Source organism: Saccostrea cucullata, unplaced genomic scaffold (assembly GCF_032062105.1).
Source record: "Saccostrea cucullata isolate Sc308-1 unplaced genomic scaffold, CSIRO_AGI_Scuc_v1 ctg168, whole genome shotgun sequence".
In the NCBI taxonomy this organism is placed as follows: domain Eukaryota; kingdom Metazoa; phylum Mollusca; class Bivalvia; order Ostreida; family Ostreidae; genus Saccostrea; species Saccostrea cuccullata.
In genome coordinates, this window is record NW_026938891.1 from 648,379 (window position 1) to 665,014 (window position 16,636).

At 37.5% G+C, this 16,636-nt stretch overlaps 1 protein-coding gene and 1 long non-coding RNA gene across 3 annotated transcripts; both read left to right on the forward strand.

The window, feature by feature from the left end:
• Positions 1-2,313: 2,313 nt before the first annotated feature.
• Positions 2,314-4,858, forward strand: LOC134251667 (uncharacterized). The gene is made up of 4 exons (XM_062734073.1): positions 2,314-2,317; positions 3,829-4,067; positions 4,224-4,507; positions 4,567-4,858. Exons 1-4 carry the CDS (start codon positions 2,314-2,316, stop codon positions 4,856-4,858), a joined length of 819 nt encoding a protein of 272 aa, XP_062590057.1.
• A 1,185-nt stretch (positions 4,859-6,043) lies between these two features.
• On the forward strand, positions 6,044-15,629 carry LOC134251704 (uncharacterized). 2 transcript variants are annotated; one of them, XR_009988798.1, is made up of 5 exons: positions 6,044-6,119; positions 6,215-6,309; positions 6,824-7,247; positions 7,354-7,456; positions 7,602-7,722. It is a non-coding gene; the product is annotated as an uncharacterized LOC134251704 (long non-coding RNA). The 2 variants fall into 2 exon arrangements; XR_009988799.1 differs by lacking the exons at positions 7,354-7,456; positions 7,602-7,722 and adding an exon at positions 15,579-15,629.
• The last annotated feature ends 1,007 nt before the right edge of the window (positions 15,630-16,636 follow it).

Sequence of the window (16,636 nt, forward strand, 5' to 3'; positions counted from 1 at the left end):
GATCTAGTTCTTTATCATGTATCATAGGATGCTGAGCGACTCTGATGCTTTCTTTGGATGCATGCTGCACCTGACCTATATATTTTACACCTGTCCAGTGTATTGCCTATATTCCTGGCACAGTCTCCTGGAAACAGAACTGCTCTTACGCTGCCTCTTGCAATGTTGCATCTACTGCATACATTGAATGCTACATTTCAACTATATAATATATGTGATCAGGAGAAATTTAAGATTTAAGTGCTTTCTTTTTTCCCATTAGAAAAAAATCTCTATAGAGTATTTGAATTAAAGCATTATATGTATTGTGCTTTTCTGACATTTTTTTGACAAGTGTATTTTTTTATTTTGTATTTGCATATTGTTCAAATTGTCTTTTTTTATAGTGTTCATTGTTTTCAATATGGCTCAGAGCTCAGAGTAATATAATTATTTAGATGTCTGTTCCAAACTGATCTAATTCTTTATCGTGTATCTTTGGATGCTGACTCTGATGCTTATTTTGGATGCTGCATCTGACCTACATTTCTTGATTTATTGGCTCAGAGCTCAGATTATTTTCATTATTTTAGATTTATTAAGTTCCTAACTGATCTAATTCTTTATCGTGTATCTTTGGATGCTGATGACTCTGATGCTTACTTTGGATGCTGCATCTGGCCTACATTTCTTGATTTATTGGCTCAGAGCTCAGATTATTTTCATTATTTAGATCACTTCTAAACTGATCTAGTTCTTTATCGTGTATCTTTGGATGCCCACTCTGATGCTCACTTTGGATGCTGCACCTGACCTATATATTTTACACCTGTCCAGTGTATTACCTATTCCTGGCACAATCTCCTAGAAGAACTGCTCTTATGCTGCCTCTTACAATGTTGCATCTGCTGTATACATTGAATGCTACATTTAACTCATATGTTAGATGTAATCAGGAGAAATTCAAGATTTAGGTGCCTCCTTTTTTCCATTAAAAAGAATTCTCTATACAGTATTTGAATTATAGCAATATATGTGTTGTGTTGTTCTAACATTCCTCTGACAGGTGTATTTATTTGAATTTTGTATTTGTATATTGTTCAGTGTTTGATTTATACTGTGTTCATTGTTTTCAATATTGTTTAATGTTTGAATGTCCCATCTGCACACACAACTGTTTATCCGTCCACCACCCTCGCCTCGCCTCAGCAGCTCTGTCCAGACATAGATGTAAAGTGAGTGGTTTTGTTTTCAATATTTAGGGCCCGCTATGATGATGATCAGTTTGTCCGTCTGTCTGATATTCTTACCCAGAGTACATTATCTCGACTTGGCTCAATCTGGTTTAAACTTGATCCAGTTTTCTAAGTAATTAAGAGGTCAAAGTAAAAAGCACATCTGCATGTAATCCTCTCTCATTTTAGCCCTTTGTGGCTTGTACTTTACCTATATATAATGCTAAGTAGTAAAAGATGTGCAGTAACGAACAGCTAGCTTCTTGATCAGAGAAGTCAAGATCTTGTCATCTTTATCTAGTGAGCACATTTCTCTCATTTTAGCCCTTTTTGGCTTGTACTTCACTTATCTATAGTGTCAAATGGTAAAGGGTGTGCAGTAACGAACAGCTAGTTTATAGGTCGGAATTCAGGGTCTTGTCATCTTTATTTAGTGAGCACACATTTCTCTCATTTTAGCCCTTTTTGGCTTGTACCTCACTTATGTATAGTGTCAAATAGTAAAGGGTGTGCAGTAATGAACAGCTAGTTTCTAGGTCAGGATTCAAGGTCTTGTCATCTTTATCATATTCAGAATATTTCTCTTTGTAGAGTCTTTGTCATGAACCAAAGGTCAGTGGTAAACATAATTTCTGTTTACATAAAATCTCCAAGGTTGATGGTTGGATGTACTTTTTATCCAACAGAGTTAGTATTATTTATACCAAGCCTTGGCTCTATTCAACTCATATTGACTGGTCAGGTTTCAAGGTCATAGCAGACACCTGTGTGAAATTATTGTCATGGTCATTTTTTTGTGTTCCCTTGAGCTTCATCTTGTACGTCTTGCAGAGTGCCTGAGTGGATTGCAGGTGCAAGTCAAATGTCAAGGTCCTTTACAGTGCCCTCTCATCCCTTATCCTTTAGTATAGCATGGCCCTTTGAGATGGGCACCAACTCATTGATGTTTAGATGTATACACAACATCATGGTGTTGGGGTTCACCTCATACATACCAAAAAAAAAAAAAAAACTTCCAAAAAAAACACAAAAAATCAAAAATACAAAAAAAAATTTATAGTTGAACTTTGGTATCTCGAACATTGATATGTCTTAAATCATGGGTATGTTAAAGTGATTTGAAAGTACTTACCCCTATCCTTACAGTAATTTACCCTGGATATTTGGAATCCTAAGATTTCTTGTAATTTTGAAATGGTCCCTTTGGGTTCGAGATTAAAAGGTTTGACGTTATATTTATATGTATATATATATATATTTATTTAATCTTGCAGATCGATGGAAAAGCAGCATTTAATCTTACAGAGACATGGACAAGCAGTGTTTGATCTTACAGTTGTAGGGATTAGCAGTGTTTAATTTATCAGTTGTAGGGACGTGAAACAGTAATTAATCTATCAGAAGCAGGGTCATGAAGCAGTAATTAATCTTACAGTAGCAGGGACAAGCAGTGTTTAATCTTACAGTTGCCAGGACAAGCAGTAATTAATCTTATAAAAGCAGGGACATGCATGAAGCAGTAATTAATCGTACAGTTGCAGGGATGTGAAGCAGTAATTTAATCTTACAGTTGCAGGGACAAGCGGAGTTTAATCTTACAGTTGCAGGGATGTTAAGCATTAATTTAATCTTACAGTTGCAGGGACGTGAAGCAGTAATTCAATCTTACAGTTGCAGGGACGTGAAGCAGTAATTTAATCTTACAGTTGCAGGGATCATGTGAAGCAGTAATTTGATCTTACAGTTGCAGGGACGTGAAGCAGTAATTTAATCTTACAGTTGTGGGGACGTGAAGCAGTAATTTAATCTTACAGTTGCAGGGACGTGAAGCAGTATTTAATCTTACAGTTGCAGGGACGTGAAGCAGTAATTTGATCTTACAGTTGCAGGGACGTGAAGCAGTAATTTAATCTTACAGTTGCAGGGACGTGAAGCAGTAATTAATCGTACAGTTGCAGGGACGTAAAGCAGTAATTTAATCTTACAGTTGCAGGGACAAGCAGTATTTAATCTTACGTTGCAGGGATGTAAAGCAGTAATTTAATCTTACAGTTGCAGGGACGTGAAGCAGTAATTAATCATACAGTTGCAGGGACGTGAAGCAGTAATTAATCTTACAGTTGCAGGGACGTGAAGCAGTTATTAATCGTACAGTTGCAGGGATGTAAAGCAGTAATTTAATCTTACAGTTGCAGGGACAAGCAGTATTTAATCTTACGTTGCAGGGATGTAAAGCAGTAATTTAATCTTACAGTTGCAGGGACGTGAAGCAGTAATTAATCGTACAGTTGCAGGGATATGAAGCAATGATTAATCTTACAGATGAAGGGACAAGATTTAATCTTACAGTTGCGGGGACAAGCAGTAATTAATCTAAAAGTTGCAGGGACGTGAAGCAGTATATAATCTTATAGAAGCAGGGATGTAAAGCAAATTTAATCTTATAGTTGCAGTGTTATGAAGCAGTATATAATCTTACAGAAGCAGGGACGTTAAGCTGTAATTAATCTTACAGTTCCAGGGACATGAAGCAGTAATTAATTGTACAGTTTCAGGAATGTGAAGCAGTAATTTATCTTACAGAAGCAGGGATAAGTAGTAATTAATTCTACAGATGCAGGGACAAGCAGTACACAATCTTACAGAAACAGACACAAGCAGTACATATCAACAGAAACAGAGACAAGCAATTGCAAATATTACAGAGGCAGGCTCTACAAAAACACATGTAGCACACAATCATACAGAGACAAGCAGTACACAATCACACAGAGACAAGCAAGACAAACACAGATACAGGGACAAGCAGCCAACAATCTCACAGAAGCAAAAACACAATCCTACATAAACAGAGTCAGGCAGCAAACAAACAGAAGCAGGGACAAGCAGCTCACAATCTGAGAAAAGCAGAGACAAGCAGTACACCAACCTACTGATACAGAGACCTACACAATGTACAGAAGAAGAGACAAGCAACACACAATCCTACATCAATCCTACAGAATTTAGCAAGGACAAACAGCAAACAATCTTAAAGAAACAGAGACAAGCAGCACACAATTCTACAGAAGTAGAGACAAGCAGCACACAATTCTACAGAAACAGAGACGAGCAGCACACAATCCTACAGAACTAAAGGCTAAGCAACACACAATTCTACAAAAACAGAGACAAGCAGCACAAAATCCTATGGAAGCAGAGAAGAGCAGAACACAATCTTACAGATCTATGCAAAGGCAAGCAACAAACAATCCTACAGAAGCAGAGAAAAGCAGGATACAATCTTACAAAAGGTAAGAAAATCAACATGAAATCCTAAAGAAACAGAGACAAGCAGCACACAATCCTACAGAAAGAGAGACAAGCAACACACAATCCTACAGAAAGAGAGACAAGCAGCACACAATCCTACAGAAAGAGAGACAAGCAGCACACAATCCTACAGAAAGAGAGACAAGCAGCACACAATCCTACAGAAAGAGAGACAAGCAGCACACAATCCTACAGAAGCAGAGTTGAGCAGCACACAATCTTACAGAAGCAGAGCCGAGCAGCACAATCCTACAGAAGGAAAGATAAGCAGCACTCAATCCTACAAAGCAGAGACAAGCAGCACACAGTCTTACAGAAGCAGAGACAAGTAGCACACAATCTTGCAGAAACAGAGACAAGCAGCACAAAATCTTACTGAAGCAGGGACAAGCAACACACCTACAGAAGCTGAGAGTAGCACATCCTACAAAAGCAGAGACGAGCAACACGCAATATTATAGAAACAGAGTGAAGCAGCACACAATCTTACAAAAGGAGGGACAAGCAACATAAAATCCTACAGAAACAGGGACAAGCAATGCAAAATCTTAATGAAGCAGAGACAAGCAACAAGCAATCTTACAGAAACAGGTACCACAGAATCAGAGACAAAACTTAAGCAGTGAGAAGCAGCACAAAATCTTAGGGAAACGGAAACAAACAACACACAATCTTGGAGAAAGAGAGAAGCAGCACACAATCCTACAAAAAAAAGAGACAAGCAGTACACAATCCTATTGAAGCAGAGAAGAGCAGCACATGATCCTACAAAAACAGAGACAAGCAGCACACAATCCTACAAAAACAGAGACAAGCAGCAAACAATCTTACAGATCTATGCAAAAGCAAGCAACAAACAACCCTACAGAAATAGATAGCAGCACACAATCTTACAAAAGGTGGGACAAGCAACATGAAATCCTATCCTTATTTACAAGCAGCAAACAATCCTCCAGAGTCAGGGACATGCAACAAACAATTTTACAGAAGTAGAGACGAGCAGCACACAATCCTACAAAAGCAGAGACAAGCTGCACACAATTCTACAGAAGCAGGGACAAGCAACACACAATCTTACAGAGACAAGCAACACACAATCTTACAGAGACAAGCAACACACAATCTTAAAGAGACAAGCAACACACAATCTTAAAGAGACAAGCAACACGCAATCTAAAAGAGACAAGCAACACACAATCTTACAGATACAAGCAACACACAATCTTAAAGAGACAAGCAACACGCAATCTAAAAGAGACAAGCAACACACAATCTTACAGAGACAAGCAACACACAATCTTACAGAGACAAGCAACACACAATCTAAAAGAGACAAGCAACACACAATCTTACAGAGACAAGCAACACACAATCTTACAGAGACAAGCAACACACAATCTAAAAGAGACAAGCAACACACAATCTTACAGAGACAAGCAACACACAATCTTACAGAGACAAGCAACACACAATCTAAAAGAGACAAGCAACACACAATCTTACAAATGCAGAGACACAATCCTATAGAAGCAGAAGCAAGCAGCACACAGTTCTACAAAAGCTGGGACAAGCAGTACAGAGAGCTGGGGAGGGGTAAGATCACAATTTTTTTCTCCATACACTCTGAGGGATTCAAATATTTTCTTGATGAAGTCTGATTTTTCCTCTACACATTTTGTTTGAACCAGTAGAGAGACCGGAAACCATCTTTCAGAGCAGACGGCCATGCTTCAGCTAGAGTGCCAAGAGTAAGGATGAGCAGTGGCCTAATCTAGAAGTGAGGGTAACACAAAGTCTTCTTTGTATATCCTTGATTCATCGGCTTCTATATCTCACATTTGTTTTACTTGTTATGTAATTGTATCCCTGTCTCTTATAAATCCCAACATTTTTATCTCATGATTTTAACCTTTGAATTTGACATACTTTTGAAAAACTTCAATCTTTGCGCTAGGTTTTCAAAGGTTGTAGTTAGGGCTTTTCACGTTTTAAATTCCTTGTGCCATGCATATGGATGGGGCATATAGAGTTTGTTATGTCCGTCCAGTTATACACAAATTTTTGTACTCAAAGTACATGTACTTTCAAAGTACATTTCGCACTGAAAATTTTCCAAGACATTCTGAACTATAACTTTACATTCTCATGAAAAAATAATTAATTTAATGTATATATTAATCAATAATTATGTTAGAATAAACACAAAATAAATGTCATTTGTTATGAGTTTAACATAAGCATGGTGAAACATTTTAATTTAGAAATTAGATTAATTTGGTTATTTAAACATTTTGCAGATGTAATTTAGACAGAATGGAGCCAATGGTACCCACGGAGACCAAGTAAAGGTTGTAATTTGATCTTATAAGCCAGACATCAGGTGAGTGTATTTGTTCTTTTATGTGTATTTTTGTTCCTAGTGTCTCTCCCCTTCCCTTTCTTACTTACAATACTAATATCACTAACTTTTTGCCCTTTTCATTCATAGTTGCTTGTTTCTCTTAAATATGTAATTGAGACATGTTTTTGTTTGAGAATCATACATTACAAGGTACGCTTTCAATTGTTTTGGAACTATACTAATCCTGTGTTAGTTTCTACCATTATCAAGGGCACAAGAAGGGATGGAAAGATGGCAGCAGATACCACATTGAGGAAGAGGAGATTATTGCAAGGGTTCAGGGTATCCATTATAACAATATTCCAACATTGGCCAAAGCGGTAAGAAATGTAATATTTTTTGCAATTTTGATTTTGATTTTCTAGTTTCACTTTATTTAAGTCTTGTAGTAATTCTAGTTTGACTCTTGACTCTACATGTTAACAGAAATATAGTCAATTTCAATATAAAGAATGGCAATGCTACAACACTACTTCAGAAGAAGTGTCCAGGGAGTTGGGATCAATTTAAGCCAACTACTGAATAACCAGTAAGGTACATTGATTTCATTTCTTCTGCTAATAATCTTAACTGTTGTAAACGGAACTTTCTTTGACCTGAAATCTCAGTATCCATATAAGCAATCAATATTACCAAGAGTTAAGATAAAGTGTGTGTGTCACCTGACCTTTTAGATGACAGCAGATAGAAGTAGATGCCAAAATGTGGAATACCACAAAATGACAAGGAGGCCATTACCAGGATACAGATTATCCACTACGTCAACAAGCCAACATTGACCAAGATGGTTAAAACATTCTGCATTGGGGGACCATACAAGGAAGAAGAGTACCCAAGGAGGGAGATGGCCACAAAAGGAAGGTGATGACCATGCAAAGGAAGAGGAACACATGAAGAAAAAGTAAAGGATTACACAAGGAGGAAGAAGATCATTTATGGAAGAAGAGGACCACTCAAGGAATAGGAGGACCACTGCCAGGATTCACTATACTTACTTGCAGATGGCCATCCCCCACCCCACCCCCAGTTTTACTGGAACTCTCTTATGTTCCCTGGTAGAAAAGTAAGGGAAAGGTTGAAACTAATTGAAGCAATGAAATATAACAAACTCCCCTTTGCTATGGATTTATAGTTACACTCATACTCAAAACATCTTTGATCCTTTTATACCAGTTGAGAGATGTTATATGTATGTTTAGCTATGTTCATCTTCAAAAGTTTTATTTGAATTAATTGCATCCTTTAATGGCAGTCTTTCAGGCACACAATTGTAAACTTCTAATTGGTTCTGCTTTTCCATTCAAAAGCTCCATGTAGAGTGAGACAGAAAAATTCTGTTTTCATTTGTTTCTGAGCTAGGGTACTTCTTGCAACTCTGCAAATTCTTTTTGATTGCCAAGCTAATGGTAAAAATTATCCATTTTTTCTAGTCCCTCCTTCTGGTAAGTTTCTAAGGGAGGATTCACTGAAGATGTTAAATCTGACTTTTCTGGCCCAATTTTAGGAAGCCTCAGCAATACTGATTCTGACTGTTTTTGATGATCTAATTAGCATCACCTAACATCTGAATGTTGGCTTTCTTTAGAGAGGACACAAGATTCAAAGCATCAAAAATCACAGCAGGTCTACTTTGTTTGGCAATCTGTAGAATTTGCCCTATCTAAGATTGAAGGATTTCTTTTTGCATTAGAGTGAGTCCTAATTCTCTTTTCAGTGAGGTGATTCTTACCTACTGGAATGAACTATAGATTGTTTTGATACTTTTCTGACTAAGCTGAATGGTTTGCTTGTGTCTTGACAATTGTATTCCAACATATATGGAAAATTAGCCATTTTCTTCATAATCTTCTTTTACCACACAGAATGTTGATCTGTGACTATTTGATGGATTACAGTGTTTTCAAATTCACATGATCCTCCCCAAAGAAAGTATCAAAATGGCATGCTAGCACTCCTTATTCTTTCCTCTCTTTGTTCTCCCAGAAAAAAATGGCTGGATCAACTTGCGAAACTTCAACACTCATACTCAAAACATCTTTGATCCTTTTATACCAGTTGAGAGGTGCATCAGAAAGTCCATATACACATTTTCATAGTTGCCAACATACCAGGGCTATCGGCTTCAGGAGGTGGTCTGACATATATCTCTCGTTCAATTTCTGATTCCATGTAAAAAAAGCAGTTTTGATGTCCATAGTATGAAAATTCCAATTCCTATGTGATTAAAGATTGTACCAGTGGAAGGGAATCTGAACCATAGGTTGGTGAATCCTTAGGTATGTCATCCTTGTCTACCTCTTCAAAACCTCTTGCCACGAGACTTGCTTTCTGCATTGTACCTTCTGCTGTATCCCTCAAACTGCAAATCTATTTTGTTGAGATGCACTTTTGTCCTTCGTCTTTTTTTTTTTCAATGTACTTATTATTAGTATTCCTTTTTCAAGCTCATTCTCTTAAGCTTCTTTGAATTTCACATATGTAAGAACAATTACATTGTCCTCTTGTGTAATATCATCATTCTCTTCTGTGCACTGAATGTCTGTTTCTGATGTTTCCAGTACCTGTACTTTACCAAGATCAACAGAAATTGCTATATCCTTTTGTGACTCAGATTCCATAAATTTGAAGTTAAACAAGTTTCAGTTTGTTCCTGTTGCCTTGCCTGCACATCCAAGTTCTTTTGCAACACATTTTCCACCACTTTCTGAATTTTTATACTTTACAATTTGCCACTTTGGAATTTTTATTGTGCCACTGAATTCATTTCTAATGCCAATTTTGTCCATTTCCTCAGCTTCACTGCAAGCAGAGTCTTTGCTCTCAATGCTATTGTCTAATTGTTCCTTTTCATCTTTTTCCTTCTGTTATTGGCTTTCCTGTACATCATTAGAAACGTACTTGCTTTTACTTCTGTCTGTAGAAACTATAGTCAGTGTACATTGGTGCAGTCTTGCACATATTCCTCCCTGTCTAACAAAAACTACTGTCTTGTCCAATTACATCACCTGGACCCCTCTATTCCCTGCTGTCTGATCTTTTATAAAATACTTTATCTCCGGTCTTGAAAGTGTTTATGCTTGGAGGAATCTGTTTTCTTAAGGCTCTTTGAAACCTCTGTGAACATTCAATCTTTGTAAATGTCATTCTGGCTGAGTGTAAAGCTTTAATGTGTTTTCCTACCAATGCACTCATGGCAGTCCCCTCAAGGGCTTGTACCTTTTCCGTCAAAGCACTAGGAAGATGTGGATTACTTCCAAACACTAACTTGTGAGAGCTGAATCCATGTACATTGTTCAAAGCATTTTTTGCCATAAGCACCAAGCTTACTATCCCAGTCACAGCTTGTTGAGATGCTTTTATATCCATTGTCTTTTCCTTCAATGTACACATTATTAATTTTCCTTTTTCAAGCTCTTTCTCTTTAGCTTCTTTGGATTTCACATCATCAAGAACCATTATATTGTCCTCTTTTGTAATATCATCATTCTCTTCTGTACACTGAATGCCTGTTTCTGATATGTTTCCAGTTCCTATACTTTACTAATATTAACAGAAATTTCTCATTCTGTTTGTGACTCAGGTTACATAAATTTCAAGTTAAACCAGTTTCAATTTATTCCTGTTGCCTTGCCTGCATGTCCAAGCCTTTTGCTAAACATTTTCCACCACTCTGCATTTTTATACTTTACAATTTGACCCTTTGAAATTTTTATTGTGTCACTGAGGTCATTTCTAAGACAAATTTTGTCCATTTCTTCAGCTTCACTGCAAGCAGAGTCTTTGGTCTCAAAACTATTGTCTAATTTTTCCTTCTCATCTTTTTCCTTCTGTTATTGGCTTTCCTGTACGTCATTAGAAACTGACTGGCTTTCACTTCTGTCTGTAAAAACTTTAGTCAGTCTTCATTGGTTCATTCTTACACATATTTCTCAATGTCTGACAAAAACTACTGCAACGTCTTGTCCAATTATCACACCTGGACCCCTATATTTCCCTGCTGTCTTATATAAAATACTTCATCTCCAGTCTTGAAAGTGTTTCCGCTTGGAGGAATCTGTTCTTAAGGCGCTTTAAACCCTCTGTGAACATTCAATCTATGTAAATGCCATTCTGGCTGAGTGTAAAGCTTTAATGTGTTCTCCTACCAATGCGCTCATGGCAGTCCCCTCAAGGACTGGTAGCTTGTCCATCAAAACACTAGAAAGATGTGGATAACTATCAAACACTAACTGGTGAGAGTTGAATCTATGTACATTGCTCAAAGCATTCTTTTCCATAAGCACCAAGCAAACTATCCCAGTCTCAGCTTGTTGAGATGCACTTTTGTCCATTGTCTTTTCTTTCAATGTACACATTAATTTTCCTTTTTCAAGCTCTTTTTCTTAAGCTTCTGTGAATTTTACATCTGCAAGCAGAGTCTTCACTTTCAATTCCAATTGTCTAATTGTTCCTTTTCTTATTTTTCCTCCTGCAATTGGCTTTCCTGTACATCACTAAAAACTGACTGGCTTTCACATCCATCTGTAGAAACTTTTGTCGGTGTACATTGGTGCACTCTTACACATATTCCTCCATGTCTGACAAAAACTACTGCACCATCTTGTCCAATTACCACACCTGAACCCTTCCATTCCCTGCTGTTTGGTCTCTTAAAAAATACTTCAACTCCAGTCTTGAAAGTGTTTCCACTTGGACAAATCTGTTTTCTTAAGGTGCTTTGAATCCTCTTTGAGCATTCATTCTATGTAAATGCCATTCTGGCTGAGTGTAAAGCTTCAATGTGCTTTCCTACCAATGCACTCATCCGATGGTAGTCCCCTCAGGGACTGGTACCTTGTCCATGAAAACACTAGGAAGATGTGGATTACTTCCAAACACTAACTGAGCTGAATCCATGTACATTGTTTGTTGAAAGCATTCTTTTCCATAAGCACCAAGCTAATTTTCTCAATTACAGCTTGTTGAGATGCCTTTTTATCCATTGTCTATTCTTTCAATGCACACATTACTTTTCTTTTTTCAAGCTCATTCTCTTAAGCTTCTTTGAATTTCACATCTGTAAGAACCATTACATTGTCCTCTTGTGGTATATCATCATTCTCTTCTGTACACTGAATATCTGTTTTTGATGTTTCCAATTCTTATAATTTACTAGGACCAACAGAAATTGCTGCATCCTTTTGTGACTCAAGTTCCATAAATTTGAAGTTAAACAAGTTTCAGTTTGTTCCTATTGCCTTGCCTGCACATCCAAGTCCTTTAGCTACACATTTTCCACCACTCGGCATTTTTTATACTTTACAATTTGACCCTCTGAAATATTTATTGTTTTACTGAAGTCATTTCTAATGCCAATTTTGTCCATTTCCTCAGCTACACTGCAAGGAGAGTCTTCACTTTCAATTTGAATTGTCTAATTGTTCCTTTTCTCATCTTTTTCCTCCTGTGATTTGCTGTCCTGTACATCATAAGAAACTGACTCACTTTTACTTCTGTCTGTAGAAACTTTTGTCAGTCTACATTGGTGCACTCTTACACATTTTCCTCCATGTCTGACAAAAACTACTGCACCATCTTGTCCAATTACCATGTGTGGACCCCTCCATTCCCTGCTGTCTGGTCTCTTATAAAATACCTTATCTCTAGTCTTGAAAGTGTTTCCAATCTGATGAATCTGTTTTCTTATGGCTCTTTAAACCCTCTGTGAACATTCAATATATGTAAATGCCATTCTGGCTGAGTGTAAAGCTTTAATGTGTTCTCCTGCCAATGCACTCATGGCAGTCCCCTCAAGGACTGGTAGTTTGTCCTTCAAAACACTAGAAAGATGTGGATTACTTCGAAATGCTAATTTGTGAGAGCTGAATCCATGTACATTGTTCAAAACATTCTTTTCCATAAGCACCAAGCTAACAATTCCAATTACAGCTTATTGGGATGTGCTTCTATCCATTGTCTATTCTTTCAAAGTACACCTTTATTAGTTTACCTTTTTCAAGCTCTTTTTCTTTGATGTGTCTTTTTCTTTTGTTTCCAGTTCTTATAATTTACTAAGACCAACAGAAATTGCTGTATTCCTGTTGCCTTGCCTGCACATCCAAGTACTTTTGCTACACATTTTCCACCACTTTCTGCATTTTTATACAATTTCACCCTTTGAAATATTTATTATTTTACTGAAGTTGTTTCTCATGCAATTTTTGGCCATTTCCTCAGCTTCACTGCAAGCAGAGTCTTCACTTTCAATTTGAATTGTCTAACTGTCCCTTATCTTTTTTTTCCTACATGAATCTGACTCATTTTCACTTCTGTCTGTAGAAAATTGTGCCAGTCTACATTGGTGCACACATATTCCTTTATGTCTGACAAAACGACTGCACCGTCTTGTCCACCCCTCCATTCCCTGCTGTCTGATCTCATAAAATACTTCATCTCCAGTCTTGAAAGTGTTTCTGCTTGGAGGAATTTGCTTTCTTATGGCTCTTTGAACTTGGCTGAGTGTAAAGCTTCAATGTGTTTTCCTACCAATGCACTCATGGTAATCCCCTCAAGGGCTGGTATCTTGCCCTTCAAAACACTAGGAAGATGTGGATTACTTCCAAACACTAACTTGTGAGAGCTTGCCTGTCAAAACCTAGCTGAATTCATGTACGTTGTTGAAAGCATTCTTTTCCAGAAGCACCCAGCTAACTATCCCAATCACAGTTATTGTCTGTTTCTACTTTGTGAAGAATTTCTGTGAGTGTCTGATTATGTCTCAATCAAGCCATTGCTCCACGAACTGTAAGCTTTTTTTGTCTTTATCTATGTTGAAATTTCCAGGCATAACCTGCGCTTCCTTTCATTGTTAGACTCACCACCATTGTCACTGTAAAGGCATTTGGGAGGTCCATACACTGCTATTCGAAGTTTCATAAAATTTCAAACGAATTCAGAGGACTCTTTGACAGCCCTGAATCTAGTTAATTCATCTATAATGTTTAAAATACCATGTCTCATGCTCAAGATCATGTAGATCATCAGCCACCATCTTATTCAATTCAGTCACTAAAGGAAATCTCACCACTGGCCTTGGTGGAGGTCTTTTATTGATCAAACAAACTTTACATGGGTCACATACAGTACACAGTAATTTCAATGGCTCCTTGTCTGTTCCTGCATTTCCCAGCAACTGTGCTAGGCATTCACTACTGGCATGATCAAACTGCTTGTGAAGTTTAAGTTGGTATTACCTCCTTTTCTTCAGGGCTCAAGTCTTCTGCAACTTTCAACACTTCCCCAGACCTCATCACAGTGTTCCCTTCCTTAAAACTTGTATCCAAGATCTTCACACAATATTGCCCAACTGATGTAAATTCTAGCTCAATTGGCTGATCAAACATGGATATTTTAATCATTTTCCAAGTCCAAAATGGCTCCTGCTCTCTGGAGTGATTGTTCAACAGAAGTGAAATATCAGCTTTCACAATCTCAGTGACAACTTTTACAATAAATGGTGCCTATTACTGCAAATATAGAAGCACTTTTGAAAGAATACACAATTTTTCCCTCCCCAGATTTGAATACTCAGTGAGTTGATCTGATCGAAATCTTCCCATATCTTCACAGATTCCATTAAACCACCTCTCACTGCATACCGTCCGAGTGCAAGCTGTATCTATTATTGCAGTTTCACTTGATTCAAGGACCAAAATTACATATGCTGAGGGTTTTTCTGAAGTAAAGAGTAACAGGTTACAATCTTTTACCATTTTCTCACCGTGTTCTGTTATTTTCACAAAATTCTTTTCAAAACAGTCCTTAGCCCAATGGAACACACTTTGACAGATGGCACATTTTGTTTGCTTACCAAACTTATTTATAGGATTTGTACCTCAGTTTTTTGTGGGTTTTTTTGTGTCTGAACTGTAGCCACCTTTTCTCTGTTGGGTACAGATTGATTGATTGACAGGCTCTTGTTTTACAGTAATACTTGTGCTTACATTACTGTCTGTTCCTACCCATTCCCCACATCCTCTGAAGGGCTGATTTCATGGTTTCATATTTCAGATAACTAGCAGCTCTTGGTTAATGCAGTCTGTTTTTCCTGTGATGAAGGTCCTGCATTTTCGAATAGTTTGATCAACAATATTAGTCTTATAATTATAGTAACACTAAAAAACCTTGTGGAAGTGCCATCTCATTCTTCTTCGGGCCTTATTGTAAAGTTTATCAAATTCAATGATGCACTCTGACATTAACTTACTTTCCAATTTCTTAAAAGAGTCAAATTCTTATAAGCTTCATAGGCTTTGTCCTTATTATCTCTTGAAAACACTTTGTCTAGATGTTCCATCAACTTTTTTACACCATCTGTGTCTGCCAGATCTTTTGCTGGAAGTTCCATCACCATTTCTCTTACATTCCCGATCGGCAAGAGTGAAACTGCTAGCACATGCTTCTCCACTTCTATTTCTTTCTTCCATGTCTCCTATGTCATGTTTTTCTGAGCAAACACAGGTGGATTCTTGAAGTAATTAGCAGTTCCCATTGTTTTGTGATTTTTTGGTTTCCTGCACGCTCTGCTACCATATAAACTTGCTGTAGAATTTCCAATAAAACTAGTTGCAGGACTGTTATTTTAATTGGAACTCTCTAAAGTTCCGCAGTAGAAAAGTGAGGGAAAGGGTGAGACTAATTGAAGTGCTGATATATAACAGATGCAGAGTGTTCACTAAACCAACATGCCAACATTGCCCAAATTGGTAAGAAATAATTTCAGCAGCATATATTACATTGCTTTGATTGCTATGTTTTATTCTCCTTTATTCAAGTAGGACGCTCATTAAAAACCTCTTGACTCCGTTTATTAACAGAAAAATGGTTAGACAAACTTCCATCTCATGGTAGAGGTCACTTCTATCAATCACAAGGAGTCCACAGAACTAAAAGCCACAGCAGCCAGCCATAGAAGAAAGAGTAAGATACACATTAAATGTGCTGAATTCAAGGCTTGTGCTCTTTCACACATGATTATAAGTGGATATCTTATCTCCTCATCTTAACTGATGTAGGTAGAATGAGCCTCCTTTAATCGAATTAAATTCTCGGTATCCTACAACTTGGTATTAAAAGCTTGAATAAACTGTTTCCTGGCAATTTTTCAGGTGACGGCAGGTATAGAGAGATGCCAAATTGAGGACAACCAGGAATATACACAGAAGAGGAGGACTAGACAAAGAGGAGGAGGACCACACATGCCAGAGAAGAACCACACAAGAAGAGGACTATGCAGATGAAGAGAACATCATAAAGAAAAAAAGGATCACACAGGGAAGAAGAGGACCACTATCTAACCACACAAGGAATAGAAGACCATCGTCAGGATACAGGGTATCCACTAAACCAACAGGCCAACACTGGCCAAATTGGTGAGAATCAAGCTGCTTATGCTACATTTTTTTAATAGCTGTTTAATTCTTAGTCAATCCAATGAGGACACACATAATATCTCTTGACTCCGTATATTAATAGATTTGTGATTAGACAGGCTTTCGCCTCGTGGTAGAGAGTTCTTCTATCACTCACAAGGAGTCCATGGAGACGAGATATAAAGCAGCCAGCCATAGAAGAAAGGGTAGGAGACGAGCTAAATCCATGCATTATGCTCTTTCACACAGGATTATGATTGGGGCCATTTATGTGCTCCTCTTAACTGATGTAGAATAAG